Raw genomic sequence first — 18607 nt, forward strand, 5'->3', positions numbered from 1 at the left:
CAGGAAGAACTATAAGAGAACTAGTGATACTGGTATTTTCTACTTGGTAATATCTAATCCATCACTGATGGTGCTCATTAATAGCATGCAAAAGCATAAAACTTAAGAAGTAACTTTTTAAGTATATACTGTGATGATATATAATGTGATAAAGCTTTTTATTCCAAGAATAAGAAATTGTTTAAATATTTTGAACAAGAGAGTAATGTGATCTAAATAATCTTTTTGAGTGATCTTTGTACCACAAGTTGAAGAATGTATTGTAGAGAAAGAAAGAATGGAAGCAGTAGAGCAAGAAGGTAGATATAATTTTTTAAAGCAAGAGGTCATGGTGGTTAAGACTAGGGTGATGACAACGGACATTGGTAGAAATGGCTAGATTTGGGAGACGTGTTTTGCAAGTTGAGAAGACATGACTTGATGAGTAATAGCAATTAGGGGATAAGCCAACTGAGAAAGCAAGAAATCAAGTTAAGTCAGTAGAGGATCCAAAGTTTTGAAAAACTGAATGGGCAGATGTTAGAGTCATTTTCTGGAGAAGGAATAAGTTTGGGCCATTTCAGACTGAAGTGTTCAGTATGATCAAGAGTTCTGTTTTGGAGAATCTTATTGCTGCCCTGATTTCTAATTTCACTTTGTAATACTCTTTTCCTCAAGCCAGTGACATCAGTCTCCATGTATTTCCCGTCTCAGGGCCTTTTCATTTGTTGTTCCCTTTACCTGAAATATTCCTTCTTCAGTTCTCCACACGACTGAGTCATCTCACTCTGTAGGTCAGGTGTGCACTGAACTCTTCTCAAAGAGTTCTTTGACTCCCCTATCTAGTGACCTTTTTCTCTTTACTCTCTACCTTATTACCTTTTATCATCACACATAACACAATCTATTGTCATCTTCTTCATTAATTCATTTTTTCCTTGTCTTCCTCATTAAATTGTAAGAATTGAGAGAGCAAGAAACCCATTTATCTTGTTTGTCACTATATTTCCAGTACTGCACGCTTTGCTTAAAAATACTGCATGTAAGTAGTGCCTGGGTGGCTCAGTCGGTTAAGCATCAGACTTCAGCTCAGGTCATGATCTCACAGTTCGTGGTTTTGAGCCCCAGATTGGGCTCTGTGCTGACAGCTCAGAGCCTGGAGCCTGCTTCGGATTCTGTGTGTGTGTCTCTCTCTGCCCCTCCCCTGCTCGTTCTTTGTCTCTGTCTCTCAAAAATAAATAAACATTAAGAAAAATTGTTTTAAATACTACTTGTAAAATAAATGTTATAATGAATAAAGTTCCCTCACATAGTATCTGATATAGAAAGTTACCTTAAGGGTTGTAAAAGGACATTCTCATAGTCCTTATGATACATTTTGATAATCCATTGTTATACTAAACTACTGTCAACTAGGTGAAGCATCTTTTCCTACCACTTACTCAAAAATATAAAAGATTACATTTAACAAATGTGTCACATATCAGACTAATATATTTTTAATTGGGGATTTTTTAAATATGAAAAAGATGCCATGCTTTGAAATTTTAAATATATCCAAACAAAAAAAACATCAAAGCAACAAATAATGACAGTAACTTCCTTTAAATATTAGGAGTTTGTGTTTTTAAATTTACCCTAGTGAATCTCAACTTGTTTCAGTCCTCAGTTTCTACTTAAATTAATAATTTACACATAAAACAAGCAATATTTTCCTCTGTTTCACTTACTCAAATACAATTATTAAGCTCAATACAGGACAATTTTATTCTGGATTCTGAAAAAGAACAGCCTTCAATTTGATAAAACTTGTGTTACAATCAGATTCACTTAAAAAAAAGAATCAGATTTACTTGTTTCAAAATACCACATTTTGTCATTTAGTTGATGACAATTATTCCTTTTTTCAAATTGATCAAATGTAATCAGAGTCAGGAAGTTCAGACTCAATGAAATTCAATGAAAATGTACTTACAATATTTGTAAAAATTTTAAAATATATATATATTTTTAAAAGGTTTTGTTATTATTTATTTTAAGAGAGACAGAGTGTGAGTAGGGGAGGGGTGGAGAAAGAGGGAGAGAGGAAGAACCCAAGCAGACTCCCTCATGGTCAGCGCTCAGAGCCTGACACGAGGCTCAGACCCATGACACCGCGAGATCATGACCTGAGCCAAAAGCAAGAGTCAGAGGCTTAACCTACTGAGCCACCCAGCACCCCTAAAATAATATATATTCTTGATGACAAGTAAAATAATGTTTCTAGTATGAAGAAGATTCTAGAAAAAAAGATAGGAAAATATTTGTTTTGAAAGAAATTAATGCTTCCACTTCTAGCCATGAAATGCACCTATCCTCCTAACTTAAAGGAATATGACACAAGAAAATACATATGAAATAACTGATTTCAGAAATTGGACAGGGCTTGAGGTGAGCTCATGAATAAAGTGGTTTTCAGCCTAGAGGCACTTTCTACATTATGGCTCTGGGAGCCATAATCAAAGAGGTCTTGCTGAGATTTAAAAACGAAAAAAAAGTGGGCAGAGATCAGATTTTAATGATGCTGAGGCAGCTGGAATTTCTAGTGTGTAATAGTAAAGAGAAGGAAGATGTATAGGATAAGAGCTACAGAAATATGTAACTGAGTACTAAGCTACTCATGAGCAGGTAGAGAGTTTGCAGGGCCTGCAAAAGAACCACCACAGGGAGAAGTGAAATAGATACAGATTCCACAGATTGCACAATGCTGGGAGACATAGAAATATTGGCCAATAAGAATGAAGAAAGATCCCAGAACACCTCAAGCATTCAATAAAGAAGCCAGAAAGATGCATATTAGGAGCAAGTGTACTTTAGCCCAAGATTAAAAACTATGCTACGCCCAACCTAACATATTATAAAAACAAGTCTCAAAAGGCTGAAGCTCATCTGCTAGTACTTGAACTGCCTACTAAAAAAATTGAAACATTCAACACCCAAAAGATGGCAAAATGCAGACTCTCAAAAATGGAGCATTTTAAATATTTAACATAAAATCAATAATTGCTAGACATAGGGAGACTCCAGAATATATAATCATAGCCTGGGATAGGAGGAAGCAATTAACAGAAACAAATCCAGATATTTTAAAATTAGTAGAAAATGATTTCAACACAACTGTTATAAAGACATCTATGGATTTCCAAAAAACAAGATGCATATGGTTGAACAAATGAAATCTCAGTAAAAAAAATAGGAAATTTAAAAGCTGGAAAAAACACAATATCTAAATTTTTAAAAATTACTGGAAAGACTTAATAGATTTCATAATAAAAAAACAACAGTGAGCTTGAAGAGAGGGCAATAGAAAATTAGCCATGTTGAAGTACAGAAAAAAATAATCCTAAAAGGAGTGATTGATTCTTGTGACCTGTTAGACTGACAATATATGTATTAGACACACAGGAGTGGAGAGAAAGATGAAGGCAAAAAGAAAAGGTGATAATAGTCAAAATTTTACAGATTTGTTTTAAAATTGAAACCACAGAAAAAATAGGTAAATTAATTAAAATGAAAAATATAAAATTCAACCCACAGATATAAGAAACTTAGCAACTCCCAATCAAGTACACATGCATACACATATTATAGTCAAATTTCTAAAAACCGAACATATGATAAAAATTTTTAGGGGCACTGGGTGGCCCAGTCAGTTAAGTGTCTGACTGTTGATTTCAGCTCAGGTCATGATTTCATGGTTCATGAGTTGAAGCCCCGTTTCAGGCTCCTCACTGCCAGCATGGATTAGATGCTTGGGATTCTTTCTCTCCCTCTCTTTCTGCCCTTCCCCTGTGTGCATGCTCTCTCTCTCTCTCTTTCAAAATAAATACATAAACTTAAAAAAAATTTTTTTAAGCATTAAGGAAAATGAACAAATTCCATACAGGGAACAACCATAATATGAATTGCATATTTCTCATCAAAAACAATGGAAGCTGAAAGATAGTAGAATATTATCTTATATCTAGGAAGGGCAAAAGAAAATCTATCAACTTAGAATTCTATAACCAGTAAAATTATATTTCAAAAGTGAAGGCAGAATAAAAACATTTTCAGTTAAACACAGCTGAATTTGTTTATGATCAGCTTATCTGTACCATAGAAATCTTAAAGGAAATACTACCAGCTGAAAGAAAATGATAATTAGATGAAGCTCCAACTATAAGAATAAATGAAAAGCATCATAAAGGGAAAATAGGTAGGAAATAAAATTACCTTTACTTACATATTTAACAATTTCTTTAAAAAATAATTAATTATATTTTTATAACTATATAAATATATAATGTATTGCTGCATTTATAATATATAAAATTAAGGGGCACCTGGGTGGCTCAGTTGGTTAAGTGTCCGACTTCAGCTCAGGTCATGATCTCATGGTTCATGGATTTGAGCCCGTGTCCGGCTCTGTGCTGACAGCTCAGAGGCTGGAGCCTGCTTCAGATTCTGTGTCTCCCTCTCTCTCTGCCCCTCCCCCGCTCATGCCCTGTCTCTCTCTCTCTCTCTCTCTCTCTCTCTTTCTTCTCTCTCTCTCTCTCAAAAATAAATATGACAAAAAATTTAATAATATATAAAATTAAAATGTATAACAACTGTAATAAAAATGAGAAATAGAAGAATGGAAACATACTGTTTTAAGGTTCTTATACATAAGGCAGTATAATATTTATCAACTGTTGGCTGTGATATACTGAAAGACAATACTGAAATCTCTAGAGAACTACACCCCCAAATTTTAAGTGCACATTTACGGGCTAAGAAGAAAACAAAAATGAAATAACAAGAAAAAATTGAAAAGAAGACAGGAAAAAAAAGGGAAATGGGACAAAGAAATGATTTGAACAACAACAAACTAATAGCAATGTGGTAGAATCAAACCAATTATATCCATGTTATGTTAAATATAAATAGAATAGAAACTCTAACTTAAAGCAAGAAATTGCCACCTACATTACAAAAGCAGTATAAAACTTTATTCTGTTTACAGTCATATGTTTTAAATGTAAGGATTCACCTATATTAAAATTTTAAAACTGGAAAAAGATATGTAAGGAATTTATATCATCTTGATAGATTTAGGGAAAAAAACAATTGATAAAATTTAACACTCATTCATAATAAATACTCATGAAACCAGGAATAGAATGGAACTTTTTCAACTTTAAAATCCCGAGTTAAATCTAGATCAATGGAAAAAATCTAAAGTCAACATCATATTAAATGGTGCAAGAATGAATGTTTTCCCCCTTCCTATGATGGGAAAGCAAGGATATCTATCTAAATATTTCTCCTCAATGTTGTATTGGAAGTCCTAGCCAGTGCACTATGGTAAGAAAAATAAATGTATAAAACTGGGAAAGAAGGAAATAAAACTTCCTCTCTTTTCAGATGACATGATTAAGTAAAATCATAGCATTCAACATCAATGTACAAAATGCAATTGTATTTCAGTGAAAAACAGAAAAATTTTGTTTTAAAGTTCAATTTACATCAAAACCTCTACACTAAAAAGTATAAAACTTTGCTAAGAGAAATGAAAGAAAAGGTTATATCATATCATTGATTAGAATACTCCCTATTGTTAAGATGACAATTCTAATTCTCCCCAAATTAGTGATATAGATGCCACTATGCACCCATTAAAATGATAGTATCTTGAAATGGGCAAAATCAAGTGTTGGCAAGAATGTGGTATAATTGGAACTATCATACTCGGCATATAATAATGTACAATTTTACAAACATTTTCAGAAAATAGTTTTTTTTAAAGGTAGACAGACACCTGACATAAAACCCAGTCATCCCCCTCCTAGGAACTTCCTAGGAGAAATGAAAAATCTATCCAATCTAGTACATGCACATGAATGTTTATAGCAGCTTTACTCATAATATCCCCAAGCAGGAAACTCAAATGTCTATCAGATAGGAGAATGGATAAGCAAACTGTGGTGTATTCATATAAAAGAATAATACTCATTAATTAAAATTTCTAGACTACTAATAACACTCAATAATATGGATAACTTTAAAACATTATACTGAATGAGAGAGGCTATAAGTAAAAGCATTTACTCTATGATTTAATTTGTATGAAGTTCTAAAGTAGGCAATTTTAATCTAGAGTGAAAGAAATCCTACCAGTGCTTGCTTCTGTTTGTTTGCTTGAGAAAACTTTATCTTGAAAGGAATGTGGTTTTCATTCAGTACATGCATTTGTTAAAATTTATTGAACTGCGTGTGTGCATTCCTTTTGATGTAAATTATGCTTCAATAAAAGAAAGTAAAACAAATATGTGTTGTTCAATATTGGGGAAAAAGAAACTTAATCAGAGCAAAATAATTTGTTTCAATAATAATTTAGTAATAACTTTGTCATGGCATTTTTTCTTCTGAGCACTCACTCTCTGGTGGGGAAGGTAGTGACAAAACAGGACAGGAGCCCAAAACATACTTTAAAAATCTCTATAATCCATCCCTTTTATTTTGTAGATGAAGATGGCTTTTAAAAATGTAGAGAAATGTAAGCCTTTAAGACATTTTAATATTTCTCATTATCCTTATTGGAAGTTTTAGCTAACTTAAGCTAAGCAGCATTGTCAGTTTGGAGGAGACAGTGTTCAAAAGCTGTCATTGTCATGTGAGACATGCTGTCCTCCAGTTGAACTGTGGTTCTGAATGCTTCTGCTGAAGTGTGAGCAAAACATGATAAACTGTCAGCAAGTCAATGGCCCTAGTCCTAGATTTCGATCTTCTGTTTGGAACCATTCTCCAGGGGGAAACACTTGGGCATTTAAATAAATCCTATTCACTGGCGTTTTAACTCCAAACTTCCAGCTAAATATGAGAATTTAAAGCCCAAATCCAGGGATGAATTGAGTTTCTTTGTTTTCAAAGTTTAGAGCAGAGTTTTCTGAACTCTGATGAAACTTGCTTTGAGATGAAGGAACATTGTCTTTAAAAGATGACATTTCTTCATGGGCCCATTTGGGTCTAAATTAATTTGTAAAGAAGGTAAGAGATTACCTCTGTTCTAAGTAGTACACGTTGCAGGATTCAGATAAAACTTGGTCAGCCCTAAAGGAGGCATAGATTTTGTTAACCAAAAGGACGTTGTTGTTGCTGTTGTTGTTTTTTAAGTGACAAAGATAAGAGGAAGAAAAAATAAATATGAATTATCTGAAGTCTATTTTATATTTCTATAAAAGCACAAAGTTAGGGAAGTAAACTAATAAACTCTCAAATTGTTCCAAGAAAGTAAAGAACTTGTTTTCCAAAGTAAAGTAAAATAAAAGTCAAAGCACTGAGTAAAATTTTGTTCTGTAACATTTTTTAGTGGAGCAAACTCCAACAAATTACAGTTTCCAATCTGGTTTTGCAGACTCTCTGAGGAAAAGAGAAGATACTTATGGTTTTATCGTTTCTACTGCAATAATGAAAACTGCTCCCTTCCTTTGGTCTTGGGCAGTGCCCCTGGATGGGATGAAAGAACTGTTTCAGAAATGCATACCATTTTGAGAAGATGGAAATTTTCTTGCCCTTTGGAAGCACTTGGACTTCTGACTTCTAGGTAAGAATTGCAAAAACAATCATGGTATTACTGATGAGAAAATTTGAAGAGAAAAAAATAGGACTATATGATTAATTCAATAGCTATTCCGGTTGTTCCCAATTTCAATAGCTATAGATATTAAATTTAGACAAATGTAAACTATGAATACAAATTTTAAACAAATCTAAGCTATAATTGTGTCTCCAGTGCTAAACTGTAAGTATAATTAATGGTCACAGTCTCTTGTGTGAAGATTATAGATTACATGAAGATTACATTACTCTTACAGAAATAACAACAAAATTAAATAGGGAAAAATTAAATTCTCTACTCTGACCCCTCTCAAAAGAAAAATGTCCTGAATAACTGGGACCATATCTTTTATTATTGAAGTATACAAAGTGTGGCAAAATATCCCACATATAGTAGGTGTACAATTAATATGCCAATGATAATGATAAGAATAAATTATAATAATATGTAAATATATGTTATTTATTCTCCAGATAGTCTCTCAGAATAAAATACACAAGGATGCAATCAGGGGTGGAGGAATGATGTCTTTTTATAGTTAGGGAGAAATGTATGGGAACAAGTGTGGAAGCTGGCTCTAGTTTGGGGAAACAGCTCTTTTTTGGCTTCTATTCTATATTAAAAGCCAAGACGAGCTTTTTTAAATCTGTCTTGATAGCATCAGTTCAGTGATGCCATAAAGAAAGTCTGTAATCTCTAGAATCAGAGAAGAGTTGTGGCGACCAGTTCTATTCTGATTTCTCTCTCAAGGTCCTACAGAGGAGAAATGTGGAAGAGAGAGTGACGCAAAAGACTTTTCAAACTGATATAGTTAGATTTATGTTAAATTAGTGTACTTTCCAAAACTTCTGGGATGGAAAAGGAGGTGAAAGGGTTTTCTTTTTCTACCACGAGATACCACTTCATACTCACTGGAATGGCTATAATCAAAATCAAAAAGACAAATAACAATAAGTGTTGGCAAGGATGTGGAGAAATTGAAAAACTCATGCATTGCTGGTGGGAGTGTAAAACGGTGCAATCATTTTAGAAAACAATTTTCAGTTCCTTAAATATTAAACACTGAGTTACTGTATGACCCAACAATTCCACTATTAAGTATATATCCAAGATAAAATACATGTTCACTCAAAAACTCGTATGTGAATGTTCAGAGCAGCAATATTTATAACAACAAAAAAGGAGTAACAACTCACATGGCCAATAACTAATTTGTGGATAAATAAAATGTGGCCCATCCATACAATGTAGTATTATTCAATAATAAAAAAAGGAATGAATACTAATACATGTTAGAACAAGAATAAACCTTGAAAACATTATTCTTAATGAAGGAAGCCCATCACAGAAGACCACATATTATATGATTCCATTTATAAGAAATGTCCAGAATAGGCAAATCTATAGATACAGAAAATAGATTAGTGATTGCCTAGGTCTAGGGGAGGTTGGGGGAAAAGAGGGTTGATTGATAATGAACATGAAGTTTCTTTCTGTGATTATAGTCACACAACTCTGGGAATATGCTAAAAACCATTGAACTGTACACTTTAAGGGAATTGCATGACATTTGAATTATATCTCAATAACACTATTAAAATTTGAAAATAATAATTGTCAAGTTAAAATAGAGGTATGAATCTCTGTAATATCCAAAGCATAATTTTCTCACCAGACAATATAATAACTTTCTAGTTTTTAAAGCATAAGCCCACTTTATTGGGTGGCAGGGGATTATTATTGTTTTACTAAGATAGATCTTGGTCTATTTTAAAGATATTTAAATGTGTCGATGAATACTTTTTTTATAAAGTTTATAGACTATTTCTTAGAAAAATCTTTTTTTTTCAATACCCCCATTTTTAAACTTTATCAGAGCTTTTTGATCTTTTTTTCTGAGGTAAATAGGTTGTTGTTCTGACATAACAAGAATCAAGAATTCCCATCAAACAGATTTCATTATGTATAAAGTATATACCAGAAATAGGCAGATCACACATGAATATGCTTTCAGTCAACATAATTAGTAGCTATTCCCTCAAGGGGTAAACCAATAATTAGCCAAATAAATATTCAGGTGCAAATGTACAATTAAGGGCAAATTATTTTAGATCCTAAGTGTCCTATGAATGTTAAAAATGACCTAGCTCCTGCAACAGCTGTATGAAAGCTATAGGTTACAATTTTCATGTCAAAGTAGCTTCATATCCCATCTCTTGAGTTTAGTATTGCATAGCAAAGGACCATGCTGAATATCATGTGAAAGATTACGTGATTCCAATACCAATAAATTTTGATGACTTAAAACTTAATTAACACTGATTATGGTCCCAGTCTCATCAATATATTGCTTGTGTCCTAGAAGCACTTTCAGCTCTGTGGGTTGGATCTCTTCAGAACTTTTGTTTCAAAGCACTGAAATGTTGAGTGGAAGGTACTGACAGCCCTATTTCCTTTTTCACTCTCTGTAAGGTAATAGTTATAAGCCTCCACACACATGGTCTGAGCACGTCCTATAGCTACACCCTTGCCTATAAAAAACAAATATCCCAATGGTTACTTCAGCAGCAAATATCACCTCTAGGCAGGTAAAAATGCTGAGCACACAATGCAACTGTCTCGTGGCTTTCTAGCACTCGAAGAGGCTCACAACTGTTATCAGGACCCCTGTTCCAACCAACACATAGAGCCTCATGTAGAATTACTCTGGTGACCCCTTCTCTGATAAGAAATTCTTCATGGTGCCTCCAAACCAAAATCATAGTCCAAAAGCAAAGACAGCCAACCCCATCAGCCAGGAGAGAAGGTTGAAACCAAGCAGTAAATACTTGATGTACCACGGGCACCTCAGGGGGGCACCCCCCGCTGCTCACCCCTGTGACAGGATTCTGAGTTCCCAACCCCATGCTGGCTCTGGGAGTCATGGGAGCCTCTTATAAAAATCTTTATCAGAATGAAGCCTATAATATTGCTTAGTTGCTTCTAAAATAAAAGGATTAATATTGCTTGTAAAATGAAAGAATTCACTAAATAGACTTCAATATTCTCTGATCCCTGATAAATAAGCATAATTCTGGGGGTGCCTGGGTGGCTCAGTTGGTTAAACCTCTGACTTCAGCTCACGTCATGATCTCATAGTTCATGAGTTCTAGCACCACATTGGGCTCTTGCTGACAGCTCAGAGCCTGGAGCCTGCTTCGGATTCTGTGTCTCCCTCTCTCTCTGCACCTTCCCTACTTGAACTCTGTCTTTCTCCCTCTCAAAAATAAATAACATTTAAAAAAAAGCATAATTCTGCTTATAGTGAGCCTTCTCTACCTGAACAGAAGCTGAAAATCTATTTGACTCAATGTTTTATTTTTTTTTTAATGTTTATTTTTGAGGGAGAGCTTGTGCTCTGAGAGTGCACATGAGCTGAGGAGGGGCAGAGAGAGAGACAGAGGATCGGAAGTGGGCTCCATGCTGACAGCAGAGAGCTGGATATGGGACTTAAACTCACCAACTGTAAGATCATGACCTGAGCGGAAATAGAGAGTCAGATGCTTAACTGACTGAGCCACCCAGGCACCACCTCAGTGTTTTAAAAATAAAGATCAAATCTTTACTTAGTGCTACTTAGTACCATCTAATTTTAATATCCACAATAACCCTCTGAGGCAAATCTGATTATTATTCCAATTGTACCTATGAGGAAACTGAGGCTTATAGAGATTAAGTTGTCCAATGTTACACTATTAAACTGAGGAGTTCAAGTTAAATCCAGAGATTTAGAGCTTGAAATATTTGTATTTTATTTTTTTACTTTTTAATTTACATCCAAGTTTGTTAGCATATAGTGCAATAAGGATTTTATGAGTAGAATCCAGTGATTCATCCCCTACATATAACACCCAGTGCTCATCCAAACAAGTGTTTTCCCTAATGCCTCTTGCCCATTTAGCCCATCCCCCCACTCACAACCCCTCCAGTAACCCTCGCATTGTTCTATTTAAGTCTCTTATGTTTTATCCCCCTCCCTGTTTTTATATTATTTTTGCTTCCCTTCCCTTATGTTCATCTGTTTTGTATCTTAAATTCCACATATGGGTGAAGTCATATGATATTTGTCTTTCTCTGACTGACTAATTTCACTTAGTATAATACACTCTAGTTCCATCCATGTTGTTGCAAATGGCAAGATTTCATTCTTTTTGACTGCCGAGTAATACCCTGTTGTATATATATACCATGTCTTCTATATATATTCATCTGTCAGTGGACATTTGGGCTTTTTCCATACTTTGGCTATTGTTGATAGTGCTGCTATAAACATTGGGTTTAGAGCTTGAAATCTTAACCACTATTCTTATAGCCTTTCTACATACATACTCTAGGCTACTTACATATTAATTTTTTAATATTTATTTATTTTTGAGAGAGAGAGAGAGAGAGAGAGAGAGAGAGCATGAACAGGGGAGGGGCAGAGAGAGAGAGGGAGACACAGAATCCGAAACAGGCTCCAGGCTCTGAGCTGTCAGCACAGAGCCCCACGCAGGGCTCAAACTCAGGAACTGTGAGATCATGACCCGAGCCAAAGTCGGACGCTTAACTGATTGAGTCACCCAGGTGCCCCAAGGCTATTTACATATTAAATATGCAAATAAAACTGTATTAAAATAGTCTTATTATAGTAAATAGCAGTATTTAACCATCTTGTCATGCTTGGATGTTTCTACTTCACTGTGTAATTTGTTTTTTTCCAAACAATCAGATTTTTAGAGATTATAGGGACTGGTTTCAAAGTAAAGTGTTGTTTATTGAGCATCATTCAGGAAACTTATTAGAAACTTGATTTATATGAACATTGGACAGTTCCTTATCATGCACCAAAGAAGGTCACTGGAAAGGTTAAAATATTTCCATTGCACTCATTCTATGACTCCCACTCTCTTTAACTGAACTACTAAAAAAAACTTGAGGACAAGCTGTTTCCAAAAATGAACCTTTCAACTTCGCTAAATTCAAAAGCTGACTTTTCTGAGAACAAACAGTTTGTGCTTGTTAAGTGAGTTGTCAGAGTGAGGTCTTCAGAGATCTGTATTTTTTCTCCTTTGAATAGTTTATTTTTCCAATGGTTTAACCTCTTGAGAACTGGTGTGCTCCATTTCTAGCTCAGAAAAATTTTTAATATTTCTGTTTGTTTAATCCCATCCAAAGATTCACCATCTCCTTTTGGTTTATTTTTAGCAAGAGACATGTTGAGATTTAATTTACCTAGCGTAGGCCATAGGGTGTTAATATTTCCACTACTGAGTGCCAGCAGTATGCTCACTGGGTACTGATATTTCCATTAGAGAAGGCAGTGCTGTCAGAATACCAGAGACCAAGGGCGAAGGTCTGTGGTTCTTGGCAGATGGTTGCTATTTTCTTGAACTCTGATGCACAGGCATAACTATTCAACTGCTAATAGCAAGCAGAAATTACCCAAGGAATTAAAAGACAGTTCAAGGAAAGTATTCATTTAAAAATAGCAACTCTGAACTGGCATCAGAGGATTACATCAGAAACTTAAATAAAAATTTGACAAGGTACCAGAACTTGCCATCCCACATGATGTAAAATTATTATTTTGCGGGAAGAAGAACAATGCTTAACAGGCAGTGCCTTAGTTTCCAAAATCAGTTTCCTTGGAAAAATGTTTCATAAACATGTTTGCACAAAGCCATTACATCTTTTATTGTAGAGGTTAATTTATAATAAAGACATTTCTGACTAGCATTGCAAATTGGTACTATGGAATATGGAAGAGAGAGGCAGTTATAACTTCCACATTAGACTAAATAGTTAAGTGATTGATAATGATGTATCTTTCCCATTTATATATTGACACACATATGTGTACTTGGAAATTGACCTGCAATGAATCAAGGAGACTGAATAATAAGACATAATGGCTATCCCTAAAAAACAATAAGAGAAAAATACTTATGCTAAAGATTGCCCCACAATATACTCCATACTATAATCAAAGTATTAAGTGCTATATGTGCCCAAAGGAGAGAGAGGCAAATTCTTTCTGAAAAAGTAAGGAAATCTTCACAAAGGAATTGAAAGCTGAGTTGAAATATTCATAGTAATTTACTGAGTGGAGAAAACAGGAAATGGCCTTTCTGTAAGAAAGGCTAACATATGGACAGTTATGGAGTTTCAGAGAATAGTGAGTAATCTAATGTCATATTAGAAGGGAATTGTACTGTGAGACAAGACTGAAAAGGATAGGTTAGTTAGGATGGTTTAGGTCTCATGAACCAGGTAGTTACTACTGACGCATTTCTGCAGCCCGTGGAATTTTGTGAAGAATGGAAGTCATAGAATCAGATTTATATTATACAAGGATAATTCTGGCACCAATGTGAAGGATGAACTAAAAAAAGACAATGAGAGCAAGGATATTAGATAGATGTCAAGTATTGAAATAGTGCATTTGAAAAATGATCTGGGCCTGAAAAATAGTAGAGTTCCACAGAGCAGATCTGAGAAACATTTCAGAGGAAAGTGAAAAAAAGAGAAGAGATAAGGAAGAATTTGAGCTTTCCATTTTGGGTAAATGATAGAAAACTATATTGTTAATCAAGACAAGGGTTATAGAAAAAAGAAAATTTAGGTGGTGTAAGATATAGAGTTCTGTTTTGGACATGTTGCATAGTTAAAAACCTGTGGGACAAGGGTGCCTGGGTGGCTTAGTCAGTTAAGCGCCGACTCCGGTTCAAGTCATGATCTCACAGTCTGTGGATTCGAGCCCCACATCAGGCTCTGTGCTGACAGCTTAGAGCCTGGAGCCTGCTTCAGATTCTGTGTGTGTCTCGTTCTCTCTGTCCCTACCCCACTTGAGCTCTCTCTCTCTCTCTCTCTCTCTCTCTCTCTCTCTCTCCCAAAAAAATAAAAACACATTAAAACAAAACAAAACAAAAACCTGTGGGACACCTAGGAGAAGGTGACCAGTATACAGTTGTATATTCAGATCTGAAGCCTAGCAGAGAAACCAAAGCTTGAAAAATAATATATGAATTATTGGCTTGAAAGCAGTAATTGAAGCCAGGAAGTAGAGGCACTGCATGTACGTATGTGGAGGAAGTAAAGAAAGAGGCAAAGATGGAACCCCAGAGAGTAGCAACATTTTAAGAGCAGCATAAAGCAAGCAAAGCTGGAAAAGGCAACAGGAAGAATGACCAAGAAGTCAGAGGACAGCGAGAAAGGGGTAGTAATTTAGAATTCATAAAAAAAGGTTTTCAAAGTCTTTAAAGAAGTGTTAAATAAAATTAAGTCTAAAATCAAATCAATGGATTGAAAAATGAGCAGTCACTGATGGTATTAGTGAGAGCAGTTTTAATACTGTAGTAAAATTGGATGCCATACTTCAAGATCCTAAAGAGCAAATGGAAGAAATAAATTAGATAAATTGTGACTCTTGAAATAAGACTGATGGGAAAGGCTTTGAGGTTTGGGATTTGTATGCTTGTTCAAATAAAATAGCTTCAAGCATGTTTACAAATTGAGTTGAAGGATGCATGAAGGGAAGATCCAAAAGTAGAGGGATGGGTGAAGTAGCAAAATGAGATGGTACCAACAGCCACTAGCCTGGAATAAAAGTACAAATGGTAATTTTATCTGAGGAAAGGAAGAGAGTAACTTCTTCCCCTCAGGTGGGAGGCAAGGAAAAATATGAATACAATTATAGATAAGTATGAATGCAGAAGAGAAAAATGTGGAAGTTCCAATATTTTCTCTATGAAGGAAGAGTCAATATTCTTCTGATATACTTAGAATGAGAAATGTGGTATAGCATAAACCCAATATACCTTGTATAAATATCTTGTCTTTGTGCACTTTTAGAAAGTTCCTGGTGTTGCTTCCAAATTTCACAGTTGACAGCAAAAACTTTGAAATCAGATGAATCTAGCTCTACTGCTTCGTAGAGCTTATTACCTGAATGACCTTGGACAAATTTCCTTATCTATAAAGCAGGGATAATAACATTATGTACCTATTATGATAAGGTACTTATGAGACCACTCAATAAAATTCTACCAATCATCTTTATCATTACTATCCTCTTCATCATAATTACATCGTTTAGAGTTTTCAGAGTCTTTCAATACCAAACTGTAAATATCAATAAATCCATGGGAATAATTTCATTTCAATTAAGCTTCAATAAGTTAAATTTACTTCTTAAAATGTGTATGATGAAAGAATTAGCAGCTTAATAATAAATAATTCACAACTGAATGACATAGCTTACAAAGCATTTTCATGTTACACGATTTGTTCTACAAAACAACTTCTTTAATATTATTAGCAACATTTACAATTTCCCCGATTTTATTGATCCCCATTTTACAGAAGAAGAAATTGAAGCAAATTTGTCTGCTCATTTAATCAATGGATGTTTACTGATGGCTTATTCATGTAAGGCACTTCATTTGGCCCTACAGCTAGCATAATGCACAAAAAAGAAATATAATCCTGCCTTTATGGAGCTGCCATCTACTGGAGGTGGAGGGAAATAGGTCATGCCATATTATAAATGTAAAATGGCAGGTGTTCTAACAGCTCTGAATGAAAGGTACATGGTTCTATGAAAGCATGTTACAAAGGAACCAAACCTTTTCTACAAAGTGGGAAAAGTCTTCCCTGAGGAAGTTTGAGCTCAGATCCAAAGGATGAGTGGGAATGAATTGATGAAAGGGAAGAATAAGAAAAGAGTTTCTGGGAAGAGGGAATCCATGAAAGGGCCCTGGGGCAGAAACTTAATTCAGGAAGCTGAAAGAGAGCCAGCATTGCTGGAGTCCAGGGAAGAAATGTATATTGTAAGATTAGCAGATATGTTAAGATAGGGCGAGAACTGGTGTTCTAAGGACATCTAAACAGGACCATGTTGAGCAACTTGATCTTTATTCTAGTAGCATTGGGAAAGGACAAATGGTTCTAAGTGAGGGAATATTTTGAACAGATTTGCATCTTTTAAAGATCACTCTGGCTTCTGAGCGAAGGATAAATTTGGTGAGAGAAGCAAAAGTAAATGAGGCAAGACAGTTAGGAAGCTATAGAAGTAGTCCAAGTGTCAGAGGATAGGAAGTCAGCCTTACAAGGGTGGTAGTGGTGATGTAATAAAATGAACAGAATCAGAACATTTAGGAGTAAAAGTGAGAAGATAGGGGAAGGGCAGTGAAAAAAGGAGGATGTCAAGGATTACTTCTAGGTTTCTTTATAATGCAAGTAGGTAGAAAATGGAAACATTTGCTAAGAGGGAGCACTCTGGGTAACAAATAGATTATAGATTAACCTTCCCATTCAGGTTGGGATAGATTAGCTTTGAGATGTCCTTGAGATAGCCAGTGATGGTTCAAGGGAAAATCTAAGCGAGAGAATACAATTTGGAAATCATCCACAGAAGGATGGGAATTAAGTCAAGGGTATAGATAAATTTGCTTAAAAAGAGAGAGAAAGTGTAAGCTAGGAAAACAAGATCCTTCATATTTAAGCTCAAAATCCCTCATTCTTTTCCATAACATCATGCTGCTTTTGCATGTAATGTTAAATCCATCCAAACACAAAATTTCTACATGGTGCCTTCATTACACCAGTTGCTTTATGTAGTGCTTTTCTAAGCTTGTCTGTAAGTAAAATCAAAGTGTAAACATATAGAACAAAATCAATAACTACTCTTTAAGTATAAATAAGTCTGATTAATTAATACCATAAATATACAGTTAATTCCCAATTTCTATATGCAAATCCATAGACTATCCATCAGGAAATATCTCTGCACAGTTCCAACTATCTTTGGATCTAGGATTCATACTTATGCCTACTGGGTCATGACTGGGACAATATCCCCATCCAGTTAGATAAATTATACTTCTCCCTATTATGCATCTCTATTGATCCATTTAGAAGAATGCACTAAGTAAAATAAATATTTTCAGGCCTGTCTTGTGGATTTCATGTAAGTATATATGATAATACCTAGTCAAAAGATAAAAAGGTCTTGCTAGAAGTACTATAGAAAGCCTCCTGGCCTAGTGTTCTGGGTATTTGGATTCCAGTTTTAGTGCCACTAACAAATGGCCTTGAGCAAACAGCTCAAATTCTCTGACTTTTAGACTCTTCATCTGTATAATTAGGAGATTGAACCAGGTCTCCAAGTTTCCTTGAATTCTAATATTCTGCAATCATGTGAAAATCCTTCAACGAACATGAATTATTCAGTGGGTAGAGATTTACAATCATCTTAAAGAATCCTTATTCCCCACTTTCTCTAGAAAGAAATTTCTTCTGTCACATCTGATCATTTTTAGTACTAGAAAAATAGCAAATACATTCATATTGACATTTTCTTCCAAGATGATGCTGAGTGTGTCATCAGACTCAAAACCTGCTGGAGAAACTGTTCTGTACTTCTGATAGTTTTCTAATTCTAACCTGACATTGCAGCTTTTAACTGTGAATAGCCTCATGGCATTCTGCATGAATTCTTACTGTGTATTCTGAAATCTGACATTTCTGTTACACTTAGATTTGATCTCAGATTTCTTTGCTTTTCATTTTACCCAAAGTTGATATTTTTTAAAGGTTGGCATTTGTTACGTCACATTTGGCTTTTACCCATCACTTCAAGAATTCTTTGAGCCAGATATTGACCTTGTATAATTTTTCAAACTAGAAAAAGAAGAACAAAAGAGAAAAACAAGATACGGGGAGGAAATGAGAAAGGAATAGAAGTCACAAAATAACTAGTTAGATGGAAGAAGTTGTAAGGTGTATTTTTCTGTTAAAATTTCACTTCGTGATGCCACTGTCCCTTTTGAAGATTGTCGGGATCCTTGGTGATGTTTCTATAGCCCTCTGAGAAGGGTTGTAAATGATTGAGGGAAGAGAGGAGGAATGATGTTTCCCAAATCTGAGTGTTGGTCACATGACTTCAAAGCCAATTTGTCATTCAGGGAAAAGATAAGTTGATGTACT

General features: G+C 34.8%; 1 protein-coding gene and 1 pseudogene across 5 annotated transcripts in view; one reads left to right on the plus strand and one right to left on the minus strand.

Moving 5' to 3' along the window:
* PIK3C2G (phosphatidylinositol-4-phosphate 3-kinase catalytic subunit type 2 gamma) overlaps nucleotides 1-18607 on the plus strand; it is a 347688-nt gene that overhangs the window by 128489 nt on the left and 200592 nt on the right. For all 5 annotated transcript variants that reach the window (XM_006933551.4, XM_045061454.1, XM_019834592.3 and 2 more), the window contains one exon: nucleotides 7397-7585. In XM_006933551.4, the coding sequence (XP_006933613.3) occupies nucleotides 7397-7585 (189 nt within the window). The remainder of the gene's footprint in view (nucleotides 1-7396; nucleotides 7586-18607) is intronic.
* Nucleotides 9059-18099, minus strand: LOC109501887 (annotated as a pseudogene).

Source organism: Felis catus, chromosome B4 (genome assembly GCF_018350175.1).
Source record: "Felis catus isolate Fca126 chromosome B4, F.catus_Fca126_mat1.0, whole genome shotgun sequence".
In the NCBI taxonomy this organism is placed as follows: Eukaryota; Metazoa; Chordata; class Mammalia; order Carnivora; family Felidae; genus Felis; species Felis catus.